Source organism: Anopheles merus, chromosome X (genome assembly GCF_017562075.2).
Source record: "Anopheles merus strain MAF chromosome X, AmerM5.1, whole genome shotgun sequence".
In the NCBI taxonomy this organism is placed as follows: domain Eukaryota; kingdom Metazoa; phylum Arthropoda; class Insecta; order Diptera; family Culicidae; genus Anopheles; species Anopheles merus.
In genome coordinates, this window is record NC_054081.1 from 1,468,191 (window position 1) to 1,491,731 (window position 23,541).

At 51.5% G+C, this 23,541-nt stretch overlaps 2 protein-coding genes across 5 annotated transcripts in view; one reads left to right on the plus strand and one right to left on the minus strand.

Moving 5' to 3' along the window:
- Positions 1-879, minus strand: part of LOC121596912 (WAG22 antigen) — a 63,728-nt gene extending 62,849 nt beyond the window's left edge. Inside the window, exon 1 of the mRNA XM_041922307.1 lies at positions 854-879. The gene's annotated coding sequence lies outside the window, so the exon portion shown is untranslated. The remainder of the gene's footprint in view (positions 1-853) is intronic.
- Positions 880-2,724: 1,845 nt separating this feature from the next.
- Positions 2,725-23,532, plus strand: LOC121595522 (adenylate cyclase type 9). 4 transcript variants are annotated; one of them, XM_041919598.1, is made up of 6 exons: positions 2,725-4,412; positions 6,965-7,308; positions 13,603-13,883; positions 13,974-15,254; positions 16,278-16,378; positions 16,472-23,532. In XM_041919598.1, exons 2-6 carry the CDS (start codon positions 7,300-7,302, stop codon positions 19,849-19,851), a joined length of 5,052 nt encoding a protein of 1,683 aa, XP_041775532.1. In that variant the 5' UTR covers positions 2,725-4,412; positions 6,965-7,299; the 3' UTR covers positions 19,852-23,532. The 4 variants fall into 4 exon arrangements, with proteins under 4 accessions (XP_041775532.1, XP_041775617.1, XP_041775781.1 ...); XM_041919683.1 differs by having other exon boundaries at positions 2,725-3,212; XM_041919847.1 differs by lacking the exons at positions 2,725-4,412; positions 6,965-7,308 and adding exons at positions 10,756-10,921; positions 13,291-13,392.
- Positions 23,533-23,541: the final 9 nt, after the last annotated feature.

Below are 23,541 nucleotides of genomic sequence, written 5' to 3' on the forward strand. Positions count from 1 at the left end.
AATATATTCCATGCAGAATTGTCGCCATAAACACCCTTCCAGAAGTACATTTGCCACTGACAACGACCTCTTCCCCCTTAGCTGCAGCAGGCAACGTTAAAAAGCTGGTCACATCCTGCCAGACACTCTGACGCAAGCAGGATACAGGGAGGAACGCACACACCAAACCAATAATCGGCAGCACGTAATCATTGTGAGTGCGGCGTAATAGTACGCAAATGCGGAGTCGTCTTTAGCGAGAGCCGTCTTCTCATTTGTTTACGCTCATATCCTTACGCTTCCTTGGTGCTGCCGGAGCAGAGACAGCATTCGGAAGGAGTCCCGTTTTCCCTGTCTGCGTTCGAAATTTCCTCGGGAATACTTTCTCTCGCTTCCTTGCCTGTTTCAACCGTGCCCAGAACGTGGTACTACTCCACAATCGTGGACACACACACACAGAGCAAGTTCCGGCGTCGCGTACACGGCGAGAAACGCGCGCACCGACCTCCTTTACTAATCCCTTTTCTTTGGTAAATGAAAATATTACGCTAGCCAACAACAAAAAAAGAAGGAAAATCCAGAAAAACACCCCATTTTCCATATCTTGCCACCCACACCCGACAAAGTTGATTTTGCACACATACTGCACAGCCAAAAAGGATAATGAACGATATGATTCGCTGTTAGCGAAAAGACAAAAAAAAATCATATCCACCTTGACTTGTATGATAATTTCGATAATTCCTTTCCTTTAATTTCCCTACGCAACTCACGTTGTTTGCAACTTTTGCTGGTGCGTATGTGTGTTTTATTTAGCGGTGAGCCGCGCTGGTTCTTTGCTGTAATTTTGGGTAGATTTTACGCGATTTCTTACCGTTTGTGTACTGGGGGGGGGGGGGGGGGGGGGGGAGTACCAGAAAAAACGCCACAAAAACAACAACACAATCCGGCAAACAATCACCAACCACAAGATATAGCAATGCAAAGAAAACCGCGCGCACACATACACCACACTCTTTCGCACACGATTGCAGACAGATTTTCCCTCAGCGCCAACTGTTTGCCAACTGTTCACGCACGCACGGTCCGGCACGCACCCACAAGCAGGAGAACGGTTTTTTCACTGTTTACGCCTGCCGAGTTTTCCTGCCTCCCGAACGCGCGTGTCCGAACGAACCCGAAAAGCTAGCTCGCCTGCAGTGCCCTACCGACCTAGCGCGAAACTGCAGTCATCGCCGACCGCTGACAGTTCTTTGGCGCTGCACTTTTGGCTTCGTTGTTGGAGCGTGTACGGAACGGAGATCCACTGCGTAGCTCCAGGAAAAGGTTGGAGCGGGAATTCAATAACGAAACGTGGTAAGAAATCAATAAACTTTCGCTAATTTAAAAAAAATCCAATTTGACGAGAGACCGTGACGCGATGAGTTCGATGAATCAGTTTTTCAACACTTTATTGCATGGGGTTTGAAAGTACAAAATGTGTAAGCTGATGTAGGTACAAGGTTGTACCATTTACCGTAATGAAACGATAACATGAAGAACAAATATCATCTATAAATATGAACGAGACACCTTGGGGGTCTATTTCATACTCCGAAGAAGATGATTCATGACAGGTTTAAGTTCGTTCAATGATATTTAAGCTTCCTCGTAATCTAAAACTAACATAAATGATTTCGGTCTTTCATTTTGAATCTTAGTCATACATTACAGGGAAAATATTCGATTTGACGAACAAAAAACGAGCTAGGAGTAAAAACAATAACTGAGGCGTTTTGAAAGCCTAAATAAGCCTGCATGACCGCGTAAGACGTTACGCCATAAAGGATGAGACCGAGCAGAAAATAGGCAGATATGCAATATATTTGCGAAAAGTGAATGTTTTCACAAAAAAAATCGCAGGAGTAACTTGTTGACTATTGCTAAAGAAGACATTTATATTAATGCCCTCGATGAGGGCCAGATATGCAATATACTTGGGAAAAGTGAATGTTTTCACACAAAAAAATCGCTGGAGTAACATGTTGACTGTTGCCAAAGAAAATTTATATTCATATCCTCCACGGGGGTCCCGTGGTACAGTCGTCAACTAGTACGAATCAATAATATGCCCGTCTAGGGTTCAAGCATCAAGTTCCGGTTCAAGACCGTCCCCCTGTTGCAAGGATTTGACTATCCGGATGGGCGTGGTAATGAATTAAGTTTCGAAAGCCTGTTTAGGCTGACAGTAGGACGATTCGCCAAATAGAAAAGAAAAAGAAGACTCTCGAATAACATTTGCTTTTCCAGGCATAATGTGGATCATACTGGCAATTTTCAGAAGAAAAAAACATATAAAAATAAATTTTGGAAAGATGTTACGATTACGGCGCAAAAGATTATTAACGCTCTCTCATGAAGCCTCCTCTACACAAAGCAAAACATCACGATGACACAAGTGACAGCTACCGAAACGCATAACAAAAACGCTTGCCGCAACGCTTCACGATCAGAATATTTTTCTTATGAAGAAATTATTTATATTTAGTAGAAACTACTAATGACGATTTAGCGAACAAGTTCAACTATAAAATGTGAGAAATAAAGGATGCTCTTGTGCTAGAGAAACTGTTTTCATTACAAACAAAAACACATTTCAAAAACTATTTGAAATTATCGTTTACCATCGATATTCCTACCCCTCAGAAACCAAAAACAGCTGATCGGAATGACTTTTTATTTGCACCACAGCTAAACAAGACTAATTTAAGTCGCAGATTGTTTAAATTAGCATCACTACTTAAAGTTGATAAATAATATAATAAATTAAGCTGATTTTATGCATTGTCTTCCTCCATCCCGCAAAAGTTCCTGCAACGAGCGAAACACGTACCGCGCTCCCGTCGAGCAGCGAACCATGCCGCCTAAACGCATCCACGCAGAGAGGGTTTGTTTTGCTTGCCAGGCCTGTGCCGCCAGGCCTTTGCCTTCACCTGAATTTGCACCAGATCCTTCACTCAACCGTTCCGTGGGCAGTGTAAATCAGTGTTTGCCGAGCTCAATCTACAATCAAGCAACGGTGTTTGGCCGTTGTTGGCCGAAAAGAAAGAAAGAACGGAGAAAAAACGGGAACACAGGCGAGCAAACCCTCTCAAGCCTCCAAATCACGACCCGATGGCTGTCACTGCCAGTGCCGCTGTCACTGCTGGTGTCGCCAGCGCTGGGGCGTTGGGTGTTTTTTGAAAAGCGAAACGGTAGGTGCTGGCGGTGGACGAAGGTCTCCACGGCCACCGACTCTCGCGGGCCCCATACGAAACAGAAGCTGAAGGGCTACAGGTAGTGAGTGCACTGTTTGCCGTGCGCATTCTCCCCTACACCCGTGTTTGTGTGTGCGTGTGTGCCGTGTGTGGCTGCTACCCCCCCTACCGTGTGTGTGTGTGTGTGTGCGTGCAGGCGCGGAATAGTTGACCGTTTTCGCTCGTTTGGTCTCGTTAAGGGCGGCTCTGTTGTGTGTTGTGGCCTCCCGCTTTGTGGCGCGTTGTCTGTTGTTCTCGGGCCAAGAGCGAAAGTTGCAGCGCCCCAAGCGTCTCCGGAGCGATTAGTGAAGACCCCTGTCCCCCCTCCATCCCCCACCCCCGTCTCCCAGTGTGCGTGTGTGGCCAGGTTTGGCTTTTCTTAACCCGCTCCCCCATCCAACCCCCCCGATCCGGAATTGTTATCTCTAATTCCGCAACGAAAAACCCCACCCCAGACCGCGGGAACATGTGTGTTTTGTGCTTGGTGGTTCGGTAGAGCGCGCGCGTGTGTGTGTGTGTGTGCCCGCTTCCACTTTCTTCCTCTCAACCTGTTCAATCGCATCCCGCCCGTTTGTGGGGCTCTCCGCCCATAATTGAAACCTCCCACCACCCCGCGACAAAGGGTGGAGAGGGTGGTCGGAACGGATCACAAGTGACCGCGAGCGCCCGCACGCGCGCCAGCGTGTGTGTGTGTGAGTGTGGAGGGAAGAAACAGAGTAGGCAGGCAGGGAGAAGCAAAGCGAGCGGTAATCATTTGTTGCTTCAACACTACAATCAACCACCTCCCCCGTGTGGCACCGCAACGCAAAACGACAAGGTCTCCGTCGTTCGCGCGCGCTCTCTCTCTCTCTCTCTCCTCTGTCTCTCGCACTGCATTACCGCACGAGGACTTGTCTTGTCCCCTTTACTTCCTTCCCTCCGCGGAGGAAGGTGTTCCGATGAAGAGCAAAACATTAGCGCCACACAAACGTCCCGCCGCCATCGACCAACCCAATCAGCCGACGGTTCGAGCAGCAGCAGCAGTTGTAGCAGGAGGACGAGGAGGAGCAGGAGCAGGAGCGGCAACCCGGTGCGACCGCACGCAGCCGTGGCCACTGGTTGGTGTGGCGCCGCACGGGAGCCACAAGACGGTTTTTTGAGCGTATTATCGATTAAAAGGTAATGATAGCAAAAACACCTACTACACATACACACACACACACACACACTATCACACACATACACACACACACACATACATACACACACACATACACACATACATACACACACATACATACACACACACACACACACACACACACACACACACACACACACACACACACACACACACACACACACACACACACACACACACACATACATACATACATCCGAACCTCTTCACTCCCTTTTCGCAGCTTCCCGCCGAACTTGGTCGTGTGTGAGGAGGGGAGGAGGAGGCGCGAGAAGCGGAAGTGATACTAATAAAGAGGAAGGTCGGGAGACGCAATGGCATGCGCGCCTGTCGTACACACACACACACACTATCACACACATACACAGTCACACACACACATACACACACACACACACACACACACACACACACACACACACACAAGCACGGGAACACCATCCCGTTTCGCCCTTCCAAGCTCAATCAACCAGTTTGTTGTTGTTGTTGTTGTGTCGTTGTTGTGCCTCTCAATCATCCCCTGATGTGTCTGTATGCGTGTCTGTGGGGAGATACCATCGATCAACACAACCGCAGCACAAAAAGCCAACTTCCGTCTCCGTCTAACCCGTCCCCGGATGCCCGGTTACACTGCAATAGCGTGACAAAACCACACCGCACACACACACACACACACGCGTACTGCATTGTGTGGTTGCACAGGTGGTTGCAATTAGTATTTCTACACAACAACAACAACACACACACAGTGCCACCGATGCGGGTTGCATCACCTGCACACACTGCAGATGCACTTCCTTGTCACAGCAAGTATGTGTGCCTTGTGTGTGCCTGTATGTGTGTGTGTGTGTGTGTGTAAAAAAGGAGTAAAAACAGGACCCTACCGCGTAGTAAGGTAGGCTGGTAGGCTGGCAAAACAATGCGTGTGATGATAACCACATGTACTCTTCCTTTCTAGCAGTGCTGAAAAATGTCATTGTGAATGTCATAAAAAATCTGACTGAAACCAAATCCATGTCAGCGTCACGTACACTCAATTGTGATAACCAGAGGCGTTGCTCAAAACGATTGGTGTAACCAATGCATGCTTCGTGGCATTTTTGCCGCCAACGCTTGGTCAGTCACTATGTCATGACTTTTTTTTTACTGAGATCAGTTCTGCAAAATATCATTGACATTGTCATGACAAATTCCGGCGAAAACAAAATCATGTCAGCGTCACGAGCTCTACTGTGATGATCAGAGGCGAGACTCAAACAGTTGGTAGCGACCATCACACGCTTGGTGACATTTTGTGCAACCAACTTTTGGTGAGTCGCCCTGGTCGTGACATTATCTGTCGGTGATCATCACGTCATTCTTGGAATATACTTGGCGTGTGGTCCCAAACGTGACCAACTGCGTGACCAAGAGTTGAATGCTAAGCTCAAGCATTCACATGTCGCGTTCGGCATGTCCTGACACACTTTCATTGAGTATCAGCAATGAGCATCAAGCTACCATGGATATGGTCCTTGTTTTCGTTGGTGAACATCTCGTGATGCTCATGATTATTTTACAGCACTGCTTTCTAGTTGTAACAGCTCCTCTTCTCCTTTCTCGCTTGCGGACACATTGTGGAGCGTCGGAGAATCGCCGGTGGAGACAAAAGTCACCCGGTGGACATCACGGCTTCCGGCAAGCGCTTGCAGCTTTCGGCCTCGAATCGGCGGCCAAGCAAATGCCGTAGCGCCGTCCCACGGGGAGCTTATCTGAGCTTGCCCCCCTCCCCCGGAATCAACGGGAACCGTTGCCGTAATCGTAATACGAAGCGGACACGGGGCAGGCGAGATTACACACGCGGAAAAACGGGCACGAAAGATACAGCACCGCGACAAAGTAAACAGCGTTTACGCGAGGGAGCGAGGGAGAGGAGGCAAGCGACGCACGGAAGCAAGCAGCAAAACATACAGTGCGCCATGTGATGTGTGGCTTGCTTATTTTTGTTGCTGCTATTTCTTTAACTTTGCTTCTTCGGACCATCCAACCCGGAGGGCTGTGGGTGTGTGTGTGTGTGTGTGTGTGTGTGTGTGTGTGTGTGTGTGTGTGTGTGCTTGTGTTGGGTGGCGCTATTGGGGAGGGAAGGGGGACGGGGGAGTCTCTAATTGAGTTTTCGTATCACTCGAAACCGGGAAGGCTGCAGATACGGAAGCGGGCGGACGGAAAAGGGGAGGGAAGCATTTATTTTGGAGACATTTTCCGTTCCGCCTGCCGTCGTTGTGCTGTGGCACTGGTTTTGGGCAATTTGGAGTAGGTATGGTTTCCCGAGGGTGTTTTTTTTCTTCCTCCCTCTAATGCAGTTAGCTGCAAGCAATCGTACATGTAAGTACATGCTGTTTCACACCCTCCACCTACTGTACTGGGTTTTACACAAAGTGCAAAATTTGATTTAAGGTACTTTTAAGCAAGAAGTCTATCAGCCGCGTACAATGATTTGTTTTAATTTTTGAAATCACTAATTCCCTTTTTTGTTTTTTTTTTTTCATTTCAGCTACACCCAGCACTGAACGAGTCACATTCAAACTCCCCCCTCAACCCCTCCTCCCTTGCCCTGCGCTGCTGCTTATCTGTTGCATCATGATAGCGGAATTGGGTCCGGACCAGCGCGGGCGAAACACACTGCTCCAGCAGCGACACCAGCAGCGACCAGCGTGGACCATATCCTGCGACCCGGTGGCACTGTAGAGGAGCCGTGCCGTGATCCGGAGATAAAGCAGCGAAGAACACAAAAAAGAATTCCCAACCTCAGCCGATCAGCCTTGAGCGCCGCTCCATTTCAAACATTGCCAAAAGGATAAAGCTTCGCCACGCCAACGATCAGCCATAATGTCGGATGTAAGTAAAACCGATCGGTAGCGCTAGATCGCTGGCCAACGAAACAGAGAAAAAGGGTAGTGCGCGGGGCTTGTCTGTCTGTGTGCGTGTGTGTGTGTGTGTGTGTGTGTGTGTGTGTGTGTGTGTGTTTGTGCGAGTGCGCGGGATCGTCATCCGGGGCGCCACAACAGATATAGATCGCGGCGAGGGTTGAGTGGTTAAGAGCGTGCTAATCATATGCCAATCACCGCCACTATTACCAATCTCCCGCTGTCCTTGCACCCCTTCCCTCGCAAGTACCACCCCTTGATATATTACTTCTTATATCTGGGTGTGAGTCTACGTGTGTGTGTGTGTGTGTGTGTGTGTATGTGTAGGAATGGTACAGGCCCCGATCACGAAAATAGCACCTTTGGGCCTGGTGCTGTGTGCATGCCGGGGCTGAGGAATATCATCCTGCCCGACCCCACCTGCAACCCCTAGCCGCTGCCCGATTCCGGTGCTACTTGTTGGCAGACAAACAGATCAATTTCGCTCATGTCTAATGCTCAAACCGCGTTCTGATCGGATGGTAGTGACAAAGCGGGCAGCGGAAGCTATGGTTGTAATGGTGTTTATTTATTTCATTATTTTGCTCGTACGGTACAGAAAAACGTGTGACGTTGGATGTCGTTATGTGTCATGCATTTGAAGTCTGACACCAAAAAAAAAAGATTCTACAATGCGTTCAGGTTCTTTCGAGCCAATCTCAATAGGAAGAAAAAGATTTGGAAATAATAATTGGTCTGTGCATTAAAGAGCTCTGTTAAGCTTTTTTTTTCGGCAGCAACCCCGTTCATGAGATCTCTTCAAGGTGTAGTCTCTTCACGATGAATTGTTTCTTTGAGATAAACACCTAGCGAAAGTCCCGTCATATTCCATCACAGTGTTTCTCTCTGCAAGATTAACGTCTCCCTAAGACGAATTTCTCTAAACTCAACGCGATTGAGTGAATTTTTGAATGACACTTTTTGTATAAATGTTTTGTTTTGTCCTCAAAGGAGACCATATTTGCAATTGCTTTGCGGCATAGCTAAACGTTGGTTGATTTCCCCTTAGATGGAATTCTTCGTAAGCTGTCCCATGAAGCTTAGCTAGACTTCACTGTAACTTAGTGATGGGTAAAGTTGGCAAAAATACCGATAATTTCGGAACCGATCTGGAAGGTAGGTCGTCCAGGGTCGTCCGAAGTCGATCGGAGTCGTTCGGATTTGTTCGGAGTCGTTCGGAGTTAGAGTCGTCCGGAGTCAGAGTCGTTCCGAGTCAGATTCGTCCGGAGTCCTCCGGAGTCTTTCGGAGTCATTTGGAGTCAGAGTCGTCGTGAGTCATCTGGAGTCGTTCGGATTTGTTCGGAGTCGTTCGGAGTCAGAGTCGTTCCGAGTCAGATTCGTCCGGAGTCATCCGGAGTCGTTTAGAGTTATTCGGAGTTAGAGTCGTCCGGAGTCATCTGGAGTCGTCCGGAGTCGTCCGGAATCGGTTGGAGTCTATCGGAGTCTTTCGGATTTGTCCGGGATCGTTCGGAGTCAGAGTCGTTCAGATTTGTCTGGAGTCGTTCGGAATCAGAGTCGTACGGAGTCGTTCGGAGTCATTCGGAGTCGAAGTCGTTCGCATTTGTCCGGAGTCGTTCTGAGTCAGAGTCGTCTGGAGTCGTTCGGAGTCGTCTGGAGTCGTTCGGAGTCATCTGGAGTCGTTCAGAGTCATCTGGAGTCGTCCGGAATCGATCGGAGTCATCTGGAGTCGTACGGAGTCGTTCGGAGTCATTCGGAGTCGGAATCGTCCTGAGTCATCTGGAGTCTTCTGGAATCGGTTAGAGTTGTTTGGAGTCAGAGTCGTTCCGAGTTAGAGTCGTCCGGAGTCATTCGGTGTCGGAGTCGTTCTGAGTCATTCGAAGTCGGAGTCGTTCTGAGTCATTCGAAGTCGGAGTCGTCCGGAGTCGGCCTACGAATCAAAGGCCTGTGTACGCAGTGCACGGGCAAAATGAAAGATAAAATGCAACAAAATGAAATGTCTGATCATAAAAACATTGCACCGGACGGCTTATGTTGACTCTGATCGACTCTAGACGACTTCTATCAACTCCGGATGACTCCGACCCCTAACGACTCCGGACGTCTCTGACCCCAAACGTGTACAGACGACTCCAAACGACTCTGGATGACTCCAGACGACAGCGGACGACTCCGACTCCGTGTAATTCCGGACAACTCCGGTCGACTCCAGACGACTCCAGATGACTCCAGTCGACTCGGAAGGACTCCGACTCTGTACAACTCCGGACGACTCCGACTCCGGGCGGAACTAGTGGTTCGGATTTTGCGGAGTCAGAATCGGGCTAACAAAAGCCGAAGTCGGATCGGAGCCATGGGTGCGGTCCAAAAGCTCACATCACTACTGTACTTGTCAATGATTTCTAATGAAATATCAGCAAGAGGAAGTTTATACGATACGAACCTTCGTCTCAATTGGGCAATCTAGCGGACTCTATTTTCTATCATTTTGGGCAATTTCGTTGGACGGTGAAGCTAAAATTGTGCATGATTATAATTCATCCCGTGTCCGTACAGGGATGCAGCGCCAAGTTTGAGGGGCGAAGCAAGCATTGTTCAGTATGCAAGAAGTGTGCCGGTCCGCTACTTGCCTTGCGCAATCGCTGATAATTATCTGATTGGCTTGAAATCAAACTCGCGCACACGTGCAGCATAATGTTTGCTTCCCTCTGGGTAGTTTTTTTTGGGAGGGTCCTTGGTGCAAGCGCGCGTAATATTGTACTAAATCTTGGCGGACGGTGCGTATTGCGCCATCGCAAAATGTCTAAACATTTAAATTAAAAGACAGCCAGAGTCACACAGCAGCCATCGTGCACAGTCTGTTGCTTGGCGGCATCGAGTGTCTCTGTGGAAGCAATTCATTATGTGCAACTAGTGCATTTGGCATTGTAGCATTTACTTTGTAGCATAAACAAAGCCCGAATCACCGTTAAAAAGGCACATTACAGCTTCATAATCCTAAAATCTTCCCATCTCGGGCCAAACTCGCGCACTGCATGTGACACTGTTCGGTGCACAGAAACCGTCCTTTTTTTCACCCTCTGCGTCCGGTGACGCTCGCCAAGAAGCCCCTTTCTTATCGTGCCCCGTCGTGGTGTGCTCCTTGGGGCAAATGGACGGCCCCGGGAAAGATAAAGCATTTGTGTATCTTTTAGAGTCAATTATGGTTTGCGCGTGCTTGCGGGTTTAGCAGAGCAGATGGTGGGTGGCTGCGGGGGGCGGCGGCGGCGGCGGCGCACCTTGTGTCCAGTTATGCGCTGCGCCACGCTCTGTGTGCGAGATAAATTACCAGCCCGGGCGGAAATTTGCACCGAAACACCAACGGACGCCGCCGCGGCGCACACACACTGCAAATCACGCCACGGACAACGTCGTTATTTGCCACGCCGCCGCCAGGCGGTGCAGTTTTTGCGCGATGGCCCCCGGGTGCGCACGGGTGCTTGGCAGCAGTCGTTCCGCGCGTCGTTCAGTCGCGGGGTGCATCCAGTGACCGGCGGCCGGCCCTGGTGCCCTCTCTCTCTCTCTCTCCGTCTTTCTCTCTCTCTCGCGTGAGTGTGTGTGTGTGTGTGTGTTTTGGAGCTGACGAAGCAAGTTACAATTATTATATTTTGTTTACGAGACAAAGAAAACCCCCCGGGGCGCAAGAGAAAACTAGTCCAATGGGTGGGAGAGGGAAGTGGAGGGTGCAGGAGGGTGGCACAGGATGTGTTATATCGAAAAGCATGATACACGAAGGCGATAGAGCGAAATATAGACCAAACCATCCTCTTTTATCATCCTTCCAACCAACCCCTCCTCCCTTTACCCCGTTATCTTGATGGGGCTGAGGTGCGTGGTGTGTGTGGCCGGATGGCGCTTACCGGGTGGGGGCGGTAGGTCCAATGTGGAATGTGACGGTAGTGTGCAGGTGGCGGGACGAGGGCGGAGGCGCGAAGGGCGATAAAATTAAAACAAACCCACGATATCGTTTCTCGCGCCCTCATGCTCCAGGGAGTCTCCAGGGGACGGATGGGGCGACCGTGTGTATTATCGCAAACCAGCCACCAGCCCTCCCTGCTACCCCCAAACAAAAGCGGGTGAGAAAGAAGCGCCAGCTTTGGTGTCTTCAGTCACCCCGTCCCAGGGATGGCGGGGTTGGAATTTTCTCATTGCCGATGGTGATAAGCAAACATTTGATCTGCGCTGGCTCCTGCCCGTCCCGTTCCGACCCCCGGGGACGGGTTCTGGTCGCTGCGCGGCGCGTTTGCTCAGCATTATATTCTTTTGCACGTCACCATGGTGGTGGTGGTGGCTGCTTGTGGGTCATGTGAATATGTTGCACGTAAATAGGCACGCCAGAGCAGACAGGCGCAAGGCGACGAAAAACGGGTTGCATTTCGCACCGCCGAACTGCCGAGTAATTCTGAGTGTGTCTGCATGTGCGTGTGTGTGTGTCTGTTTGGTTCAGGGCAAGCCAGTCGTGATCAGACTGACTGCGCCAAGGGCGTCAGACAGATTAGATGGCACGAGGAGGAACCAGACCGACGACGACGATTAGGTTCGAGTCTGTAAGCGGGGAAACCTTCCAAAAAGGGGCAACTCCAATCTAGTGATGGGAAAAATGAAGTTTTACTCGAAATCGATTCCGGCTAGCTCCGACAATTACTGGAATCGATTGCGGTTAATCGGTCCGAAGACAGTTCCGGAATCAGCTCCAAAATTGGAATCGGCTCCAGAATCGGAATTGGCTCCAGAATTGATTCCGGAAGGCTACGTATTGATAGCCACATATAATCAAAATTTATTTGTAAACTAGTGTTGGGTAAATCTGATTCAAATTCATGAATCCAAATGAATCTTTGAAATTATTCAATGAATCTGAATCTGAATCAGAATCGATTGGAAAGATTCATCACTCTCGAAAGATTCACGAATCTCGACAGATTAATACATCTTGAATGATTTACGAATCTCTTTTTCTTTCTTTTTGGCTCAACAACCGGTGTTGGTCAAGGCCTGCCTGTACCACTATTTGTGGGCTTGGCTTTCAGTGCCTTATTGATCCCCCCATAGCAGGATAGTCAGTCCAACGTATGGCGGCACGGTCCATTTGGGTCTTGAACCCATGGCGTGCATGTTGTTAAGTTGTACGAGTTGACGACTGTACTATGAGACCGAATCTCTAAGGATTCATAAATCCCCAAAGATTCATAGAGCTTGAGCCTCTTATTATTCTTCTTCTGTGGTCATGCCAGCCTATATAGGCTTTCGAGACTTCTTGGCATGTATAACACAGCCGGATGGTTTGTTTAGTTTCGGGATGACGACATATGCAATGCTTGAACCCACGACAGGCATGTTGTTAGATCGTGTGAGTTAACCACTGTTCCACTGTATGGGATCGAGCAAATTCAATATTTTTAAAATGATACATCTCTAAAGCTTCATAGATCCCTGGAGATGCATGAATCTTAATGGACACATGCATCTTGGAAGATTCATGAGAAGAGATTAATGAATTCTTGGAGATTCATGAATATATAGAGAATCATGAATGTTTAAAGATTCAAGAGTCGTTAGAAATTCATAGATCCTTGGAGATTCGATTCGAGATTCGAATCACTCATCCCTGAAGATTTATATGAATGCTCACAACATAAAACCCAACACTATTGTAAGCGATTCATTCTCATGGAGATTCCCGGACTGATTTCACTACGGAAACTTCTTATTTCAATTCAAGAACTGATTCTTATTCTGAAGCTAATTCGAATTCTGGAGTCAATTATGAAACTGTTACGAGAAAAAATTGCGATTCCCAGGTCGATTCCAATTCTGGAGCCGATTCTGATTCCGGTACCTGTTCCGATTCCGGTTCCGTTTCCGGATTCAACTTCAGAAATTGGCTCCAGAATCAGTATTCACAATCCAATTCCAGGAATCGGATCCGGAGTCAACTCCGGAATCGCCTCCGGATACGGAATCGAAACCAGCATCGGAATCGGCTCTGGAATTGTTTACGAACCGGAATCGGAAACGGGTAGGTTCGATTCCGAGCTCCCACCACTACTCCAATCTAATTGCAGGTTCCAAGCGAAGGGAATGTATAATCGGCTCTGCAGACATCTACACCTACCTGCGCCTCCACAATGACGTAGCAAAAAAAAACCTCTCTAATCTATTTTTGGGACCTTTTGTTTCTTTCTATCCTTTTCCATGCTCGCGACCAACCATGCGTTATCTGCGCTAGACGGCCTCCAACTATCGTACGTCGACCTCGTTCACGACCATGCCCCCGGTGCTGACGGAAAGCCAGAAGGGCTCGGTGGAGGACATCCAGATCTCGCTCGCGCCGTACATCCAGTCCTATCTGAGCCAAACCGGGCGACGCCACTCGTGCTGCAGCGTGATGCTGCCGGTCGCGTTCGAGCGGGCCGCCCCCAGGTCCTGGTGCGATCCGCGCTTCGACTCGCCGGTGCTCGAGGGCCAGTACCAGGCGAGCGTGTTTCCCCAGCTGCGCCTCAAGTTTCGGTAAGCTCGCGCCCCAGCATCCACCCCACGCATCGCCACTCTGCATGGCCTCCCTTCCCCTCTCTCTCTCTCTCTCTCTCTTGCTTTCAGCTTTGCGCTCTTCTACATCCTGCTCTGCTCGCTCGTGTGGCTGCTCTACTTCCTGTTCGACGGGGGCCCGACCAGCTTCACCCTGCTGACCGTGTCGATCGGGCTGATCTTTCTGTTCGCGCTCGCCGGCCTGTGGGTGACGCGCACCGACCTGTACCGGGCCCACACGCACCTGCTCTCCTCCTGCTGCGCCGTGCTGCTCTGCCTGTTTTCCCTCTGCCTGCTGCTGCTGACGCGCGAAGCGCTCAGCCCGCTCGGCCACTTTTCCATCTGCATCGAGATCGTGATGCTGATCTACACCATCATCCCGCTGCCGCTGTGGCTCTGCTGCACCATCACCATGGCGTACTCGGTCTGCTTCGAGGTGCTCTCGTTTCTGCACCAGACGCACTACGACTACAACTCGCGGCCGGGCGGCCAGCCGACCGTGTCGCCGCTCGCCGCCGGCATCACCACCGCGGCCCGGCTGCTCGCCGAGGAGGTGGCGCTCGCCGGGTCCGACCAGCGGCAGCAGCAGCACCACCAACACCACCCCCACCACCACCAGACGGGCGACTCGTTCGTGTACAAGATCGTGCTGATCCGGGTGCTGATCCAGCTGTGCGTGCACCTGATCGGCATCCAGATACTGATCATGACGGTGGTGCGGATGCGCGGCACGTTCATGAAGGTCGGCCAGAACCTGCTCGTCCGCCGGCAGCTCGAGATGGAGAAGCAGCTGAAGGAGAAGATGATCCACTCGATGATGCCGCCGAAGGTGGCCGATCTGCTGCTGAAGGAGAGCGGCAGCGTGCCGAAGGGCACGAGCTTCGACCAGTATCCGGCGCCGGGCGGGCGCCGCACGACACCGTCCGACCTCAAGTCGCTGTTCCGCCCGTTCCACATGAACCGGATGGAGAACGTGAGCATACTGTTCGCGGACATTGTCGGCTTTACGCGCATGTCGTCGACCAAGACGGCGGAACAGCTGGTCGAGATACTGAACGATCTGTTCGAGCGGTTCGACGACCTGTGCCTGGTGAACGGGTGCGAGAAGATATCGACGCTCGGCGACTGCTACTACTGCGTGTCGGGGTGTCCCGAGCCCCGCCCGGACCACGCGATCTGCTGCGTCGAGATGGGGCTCGGCATGATCGAGTCGATACGGGTGTTCGATGCGCAGCGGAACGAGGGCATCAAGATGCGGGTCGGTGTGCATACCGGCACGGTACTGTGCGGGATCGTCGGCACCAAGCGGGTCAAGTTCGACGTGTGGAGCAACGACGTCACGCTTGCTAACCGGTAAGTTTGCTAAGATTCGGATATGGTTCCGGAATTGGTTCCGGAATCGGTACCGGAATCGGCAGGTTTGGAATAAGTTTTTGGAATCGATTTCGGAATCGGATGTCATTCCGGAATTGGTTCCAGAATTGGTACCAGAATCGGCTCTGGAATCGGCTCCGGAATCGCCTCCGAAATTGGCTCCGGAATCGACTCTGGAATCAGAATCGGTTTCGGAATCGGAATCTTGTCCGGATTTGAAATCGGCTTCGGAATCGGAACTGGCTCCAGAATCGGCTCTGAAATTGGCTCCGGAATCGGAATGGCCTCCGAGACGGAATCAGCTCCGGAATCGGCTCTGGAATTGGTTCCAAAATCGACTCCGGAATCAGAATCGGTTCCGAAACGGGTCGGGAATCGGCTCCGGAATCGGCTCCGGATTTGGCTCCGAAATTGGCTCCGGAATTGACCCTGGAATCGGTTCCGGGATCGTAATCTCGTCCAGACTTGAAATCGGCTCCGGAATCAGATTTAGGTCCGAAATCGGAATCAGTTCCGGCATCTTCATAAGAGTTTGGGACCAATGGTGCTACGTATGGATAGCCGCAAGGAATCCAAATTTACTTGTAAACGATCCATTCTAATGGAGATTCCTGGATTGAATTCTTATTCCGGAGTCAATTCCAATTCCGTTTCCGGAGCAAATTGCGATTCCCAGGTTGATTCCGATTCCGGGGCCGATTCTGATTCCCAATCCGTTTCCAATTGCGGAATCGAATCCGGATTCGACTATGGATTCGGCTCCGGAATCGATTCCAGCAACGGAATCGGTATCGGAATTGATTCCGAACTCGGAATCGCTAATGGGTAGGTCCGAGAACTGAACTCTCAATAAAAAAAATAACAAAGACAACCTTTTTGATGCATCACTGCCTTGCATATTGGCTTATACGATTTCATAAAGCGCCCAAACAACTCTCGCTTAAACCCTTAAAAGGACTGGAAACTAATTTTTATCTTTATTTGTTCCCCAATCACGCACAGCATGGAGTCGAGTGGAAAACCGGACCAGGTGCACGTGTCGGAGGAAACCTGCGGCTTCCTGGGCGATTCCTACATCATCGAGGAGGGCGAGGAGGTGGACGGTAAGATAGTTGACATTGGCCCAGCGTCATCATCTCCCATCGAAAAAAAATCACTGATGCCGTTCCTTTCGTTTCTCAAACCGCCGCCCGCAGGCCACCGGACGTACTTCGTGCTCGGCAAAAGGTTGGACCTGGTCGGCTCGATCACCGAGGGGCTGTCCAGCATCGGGCTGCCGGTCGACCTGAACCTGCTCGGCGCGTCGTCCCCGTCGCCGCTGGACGAGCTGCGCGACTACGCGACCAGCGAGGAGCACCCGGAAAGCTCGTGCCTGTCGCGCAGCGCCACCAACCTGTCCAGCATCCAGCCGGCCGTCCCGCCCGCCTCCCCGGCCGGGCCCGTCTTTTTCTCCTCGCTGCACGCGTCCCCCGTCTCGACGCCGCGGCCCCGCATCGCGTCCCTCACCAAGATGACCAAGTTCCTGCGGTCGGCGGTCAGCAAGGGGGACGGCGGCGGGCGGCTGCTGAACGCGGGCCGCACCCCGCCCGCCCCGCCGCCGGTGGTCGAGAAGCCGAAAATCATCATCAGCACCAAATCGATCTCAAACGGTTTCGATTCCGACGACGACGACGACGACCGAGGCGGTGGCGGTGGCTGCAACGAGGATGACGAGCTGGTGGGAATGAGTGGAGGTGCGGGTCGTGGCAGGGCGCGATCACCGGCCAGCCCGCGCCAATCGATGACGCAGGAGGCGCCGCCCACGACGCTGGCGATGCTGAACGAGCGAAGAAAGCAGGAGGGAGGAGGTGAGGTGGGCGCGGCGCAGCGCAAGCCACCGGGCAAGGTGCTGAAGGTCGGCGCGCCCGAACCGGACTGCGGCAGAATCTGTGATAGTAGCAAGAGCTGTGACGACGATGTGCCATGTATAGAGCGGATGGGCAGCAGCAGCAGCAATAGCGCCAGCAATAACCAGAACATCACCAACGGGTGCTACCAGCACGTGCCGATCGTGATCGTGACGCCGCGCCCGAGCTGCCACACGCTCGACGTCGCCAATGGCGGTACCGCCCCGCCAGCATCCAGCGCACCGACCGCGAGCGGCAGCTGCAGCGCGGCGCGGTCCCGTGACTGTGGCAAGGGACCAACGTCGGGGGAGAATCCGCACGCCAGCCAAGGCTCCGTGTTTGACGAGATCATCGACGTGCGGTCGTACATTTCGCAGTCGCGCAGCGACATTTCGCCGTTCGCCCGCACCGGCAGCTACCGCTCCCAGGCGGACCGCTCGTCCATCATCCACGAGATAGCGCTGTCGGCGGGTGCGCCCGGGGGCAGCAACAGTGGCACGTTCGGGCGACCCCGCAGCTCCACCATCACCACCACGCACCATCACACGTGCAGCGAGGCGCACCAGCACGTCCGGCACGGTTCGGTCGTGGTGTGCCCGAGCTCCTCGCGACTACTCGGAGCGGACGGCGCGAGCCTCTCGCCGTCGGCGACGTCCCGCAAGGACTCGGGCATCCGGTCGAACAGCCGCCGGTCCAGCATCCAGCACCAGCTCATGCTCATGAGCCAGACGGTGGCGCTGTCGGTGCATCGCGTCTCCGGCTACTTCACCAGCTCCCAGTCCAGCCTGTCCGGGGCGATCGTGACGTCGGCGGCGGGTGTCCCGCCCGCCCACAAACCGAACGGCAGTATGCGCCCCGCACCCATCGCCACGGCTGCCAACAGCGGCGGCACCGGCGTCGCCGCTCCCGGTTCCCGGTGCTGCATGGGGCTGAAAGAGCCCCATCCGGACCCGCTGGCCGCCTGCCTCCAGCAGCTGCGCAAGCAGTCCGACCTGCAGCTGATCCGGTGCGTGCGCGACAATGCCCGCTCCCAGCGCAGCTACCTGGTGAAGCCGCCGCTCCTGCCCATCTCGCTGCGCTTCAAGTCGCGCCCCATGGAGCAGGAGTTCCGGTCGAAGGCGCACCGGTTCGGCAGCGAGGGCGGCGACCTGCTCGAGGGCGGCAGCCCGCCCACGCTCGCCACCCCGAAGTACAACACCTACATCGACATGCTCGTGTCGTTCGTCGTCTACCTGGCGACCTCGACCTCGCTCTTTCTGCTCTCGCCCTCGGTCTATCTCGAGTCGTACAAGGTGTGGGTGTGCATCTTCGTCTTCTTCAGCACGGTGCAGCTGTTCGCGCTGTTCATCTGCACCAAGCAGGTGTGCCGGCGGACGCGCAAACCGACGGTGCGGCGGTCGCGCCCGGTCGCCACCCGCAGCTGCTACGACTGCCTGCTGCAGCTCGCCTCCGCCTGGTACCCGTGGCACATCTGCGGCGGCATCCTGATGTCCCTGCCCGTCATCTCGATCCTCTCCAACTTCGCGATGATGGACGTGACCAAGTTCCGGGTGTTTGAGTTCCACTACGGCTTCCTGATGTACATCTGCATCGTGCACTTCTGCAACTTTACGCAGCTGAACTGGTGGATGCGCAACGCGATGGCCTGCATCACGTCCGCCGCCTTTGTCGGCATTGCCGTCGGCCATATGGTGGAGCTGCAGGCACTGGAGGTGGCCACGGCGGCGGCGGCCGCGGCGGCGACGACCCTCGGTGCGAACGGGACGGCACTGCTCGCTGCGGGCGGTGGCGGCGACGGCGGCGGCGGTAACGAAATGCTGCATCGCGCACAGTTCGATTGGTTCAACAACTACCGGGTGGAGATTTACGTCGATCTGCTGCTGCTGCTCGTGCTCGTCTGGTTCCTCAACCGGGAGTTCGAGATCGGCTACCGGCTCAGCTTTCACGGCAGCGCGGTGGCCAACCAGGACAAGATCCGGGTGCAGAACATGAAGAACCAGGCGGACATGCTGCTGCACAACATCATCCCGAAGCACGTGGCGGAGCAGCTGAAGAACACGGCCAAGTACTCGGAGAACCACCACAACATCGGCATCATCTTCGCGAGCATCGTCAACTTCAACGAGATGTACGACGAATCGTACCTCGGCGGCAAGGAGTATCTGCGCGTGCTGAACGAGCTGATCGGCGACTTCGACGAGCTGCTGGCCCGGCCCGAGTTCCGCTGCGTGGAGAAGATCAAAACGATCGGCAGCACGTTCATGGCGGCGTCCGGGCTCGACCCGAGCAGCCGGGGGGAAACGTACGAGCATCTGTACACGCTGCTCGACTTTGCGCTGGCCATGCAGCAGGTGGTGGAGTCGTTCAACCGCGATCTGCTCGAGTTTAACCTGATCATGCGCGTCGGCTACAACTTTGGCGACGTGACGGCGGGCGTGATCGGCACGAGCAAGCTGTACTACGACATCTGGGGCGACGCGGTCAACGTGGCGAGCCGGATGGACTCGACGGGCGTGGCGGGCCGGGTGCAGGTCGGGGCCGACTGCATACCGGTGCTCGGCGAGCGGTACGACTTCGAGCCGCGGGGGAAGGTGTACGTGAAGGGCAAGGACCATATGGAAGTGTACCTGCTGGTTGGCAAGAAACCGGACCTACTGGGACCACCAGAACTAGATATAGATCCCGTCTGAGCACAATGGCGCCATTGCTTTTTTATTAGTCATTTACATACTATTGCCGGGGAGGAGGAGGGTGCTGACGAATGGCAAGGGCAGCGATGTGTCTGGTACATCGAAACGATATTGTTTTTTGTTTTTTAACTGCGCGAGCGCAAACAGCCGCGGAAAGCAACAGAAATAGCTAGTAGGCAAAGGATAATAGCTAAAACGAAATTGAAGGTACAACCGCATCAACGCAAACGGGTGCGCAAAAGCAAACTCCTCTAGGCTAGGTCGAGAAAGCGACGTCCAGTGGACGAAAGGTGTAGGTAAGAAACCGCTGATCATTAATCTCTACGGTCTCGAACGGACAGCAGTGGGACGAGTACTGCACTGCACTAATGTAAACGGATGCACAAGCTACAAGCAAATACGAAGGGTGTACACACGCGCGCTTACGATGACGCTAGTTTGACAAGGACTTTACGAGTTCGCTACGACGTACAGAACGAGCCGCACGGCAATATAGTAGAGGCTGTGGCGTAGACATTTTGTCCATAACAATGGCTCCTCATCCAGTGAAGACTCGACAAGAAGCTTCACGAAATGGTTTCTCAATGCAGCTGACCAATCATCTACGCCGACTATCCTCCATCCTTTACAAAACATACACAGTGGTACGTCACGAGGACATTGCGTTTCACCCTGCCTACCACACCACACCTGCATTCCTTCTTGTTGTGTGTGTGTCTGTCTGTGTCGCTTCCTGGGTGTGCCTGCAAACGAACAAAGGAATAGTAGTGCAGCGCTTGCATATGTTACTTGTGTCACTGTCGCGATCTTTGTCGTGCTCTGTCAGCTGACAGTTACACTATCTGTGTTAGTTCCACTATCTGTCACTAAAGTAGAAGCGCTTCGACACCACTACCGATTCAGGATGTCTGTTTTTGTTTTTTTGTATTTGTTATTTGCCACGGATTTGCTATTAATGAAGGTAGACAGAGCGTGCGGGGAAGGTCTCCCGACAGATGATAGAAGCGTCTGGGGATAGTAAACAAAACGCGCCAAACAACAGCAACAACAAAAACAACAGGAACACTAAAACAACAACAACCCAAGGATACTACGTACGTGCCTTCTCTCTTTGGACTAATTATACTTTAACTTACTTCCTTGCGCTGTGTTGGGGGGCGTGTGCTTGCTGCGTACGCGCACGAACCCAACTTTTTCTAGTCCCTTGCGGAAAAAAGGGGAGATGCGTGTGCATTAGGATGGATTTCATACGGAAAAGGGCTCCATAGGGAGAAGAACAAATCAGAGGAAAAAGGAAGAAAAACAAACAAAAGTGCGAATCTTGCTCTGTAACACAGGTTAAACTTAATCGTTTTTTTATTTGCAATATTTAGTTTAAGAATCGATTTCTCGATATTATAGCGTCGCTGGAAGCGCGAGCGATAGGAAAAGAAAATGGAGTGGGAGGAAGGCGGGGGGGGGGATCGGCGGCAAAAAGGACAAGGGTAAAGATCAACCTCGCCCTTTCGCCGCCGGTCCCGGACGTGCCAACCGTGTTGTACATAGTTTCGTTGCGTTTAATCGTTTTTGCTTAATAATTTATGAGATCCCCAGGCCGGGATTATTTTAAACTGGCGGGCGGAAAATGGATATTAGTCGAGTTGGGTGTGCGTGTGTGTGTGTGTGTGTGCACCGCCACTGTTGAACCGTTTTTTACTCGTCGCCTGTAAAGATTTCAATCTATTCTATTCTTGCCAAAACGAACGATGATGGTGGTAGTAGCTGGTTAAGGCTTCGTACGTGCGTTTTTTTTTTTGTTTTGTGTTTTAACTATTAAATGCCATTGCTGTTACGTATATACGCTACAACTACATAGATATACACCACATTAAACGTATAAAATATTTATCTACTATATTTTTATATTTTTAAAACAAAACGAAAAGGACCTGTCACGACACACAAGTGGCGCTGTGATCGAAAGCGGTAGGGAACGAGGGATTTTCGTTCGTTGCGTTTCTTGTTTCTTCGTTTCGTCTCTCCTGTATTTACGGCACGCGGAACAGAAGCAAGAAAGAGAGAGAGAGAGAGAAACGTTATTACGGTTATTAGGACGATTTACATTTGAATATAATATATATACATGTATACATACATATGGTGCACACGATATTTATCATTCCCGTTCACGCGTTACGTGTCCCCTACCACACAAAACACATTAGCGAGGAAGCGTGCTCCTAGCACATTGCGCGACCAGAAGAGGAAAGGAATGCATATCAAAGAGAGCGAAAGTCGGAGAGCGAGAGAGAAAGAGAGAGAGAGAAAGATAGGGAAATCATTGGTGTCTAGAAGATGGAAAGGCAAAATGTTGCGTTTTATTTTGTTAAATATTAATCGAACGTTTAATAACACTAGCAAGAAGACGCTTATAGTCAGTGAAAATGTGATTGGAACTGTGTCTGTGTGTTTGTGTTTGTGTGGTTACCTTTGCATTAACATCACAACCTTTATACGAACCTTGGGAGGTGGGAGGTCAGAAGGCGTGACAAAACAGCGCCACGTGGGATACCGTTTTAAGAAGTACTCTTTAGTAGCAATGACGATAACATCACAACTGTATTGCGTATATGTGTTTGTGTCAGTGTACGCCTAAGTGTAGTGTCGGTTGTGGCATCCAATGCCGCCATGTTGGCAGCTTTACCATAACCGAGCAGTTCAAGCGCAGGATTTTTACATCGCGCAGGGGAGGCGGGGTTTAATTGTAATTGTAGTAATTGTTGTGGTCGTAACACAATGGCAATGCTATCGCAACTGTGCGCTGTGTCAGAAAAAAAGCAATAGGACCAACCCCTTCCCCACGCCCTGGTTCCTCCAAAATCCTGGAGCTCCCTGGTAGGCAGGACGGTGAAAAAGTATGAAAAATAAAAAGCAAGAACTATTGCAGAAATACTCACCAAACTAAGCAGATTAGCGCGCGATTCTGCGCGGATTGCGCGGATTACTATGGGTTTCGAGCAGTTTTCGAGCAGTTTGATCGTACACGGATACATCACATACAATCAGCATTTGTGTCTAAACAAAAAGAAATCACATTTAACTAATCAATCGACCAGAAGTTTACCTAACTAACGGACGAAGCCTCCATTGCCCGACGAATGGCCGTGGGTAAATTAAAACGTCGTTTTTAAACTGTGCTACCGACGCGCTCTTTAAACCGTTCATCCCGCACCGGTTTGACTTTTACAGAATATCAGATTTCAGCAGCAGTAGCGCAGCAGTTAGTAAAAACGGGGTGGAGTTGGACGGTACAGTAAGATACACACATTGGACTCAAAATATTGTTATCTCTTTACGTACAAACAAACCCACATACGCAGACACACATAAACACGCGCCGATTAGGTGCAGTTACTGCAGAAAAAAAAGATTAAATGTGATCGAGTATTAATGGAAACAGGCCGTCAAAGCTGTACCGAAGTTGGTTTCAGCTTGTTTGTGTGTGTGTGTCTGTGTGTGTTTGTGTGCAGAAGATGGGTTAAAACGATAGAATGAGAACGAGAGAGCGACCGACAGGTTACAAAAGGGTCCTATTTAAAACAAAACACTACTAATGCATCGCTAAAGTAACTCGTAAGCTATGTGGTAAAAGAAAATGCAAAGTCAAAAACTGCAGAAACTAAATATATCCACAACGACTAACCTGGTGGT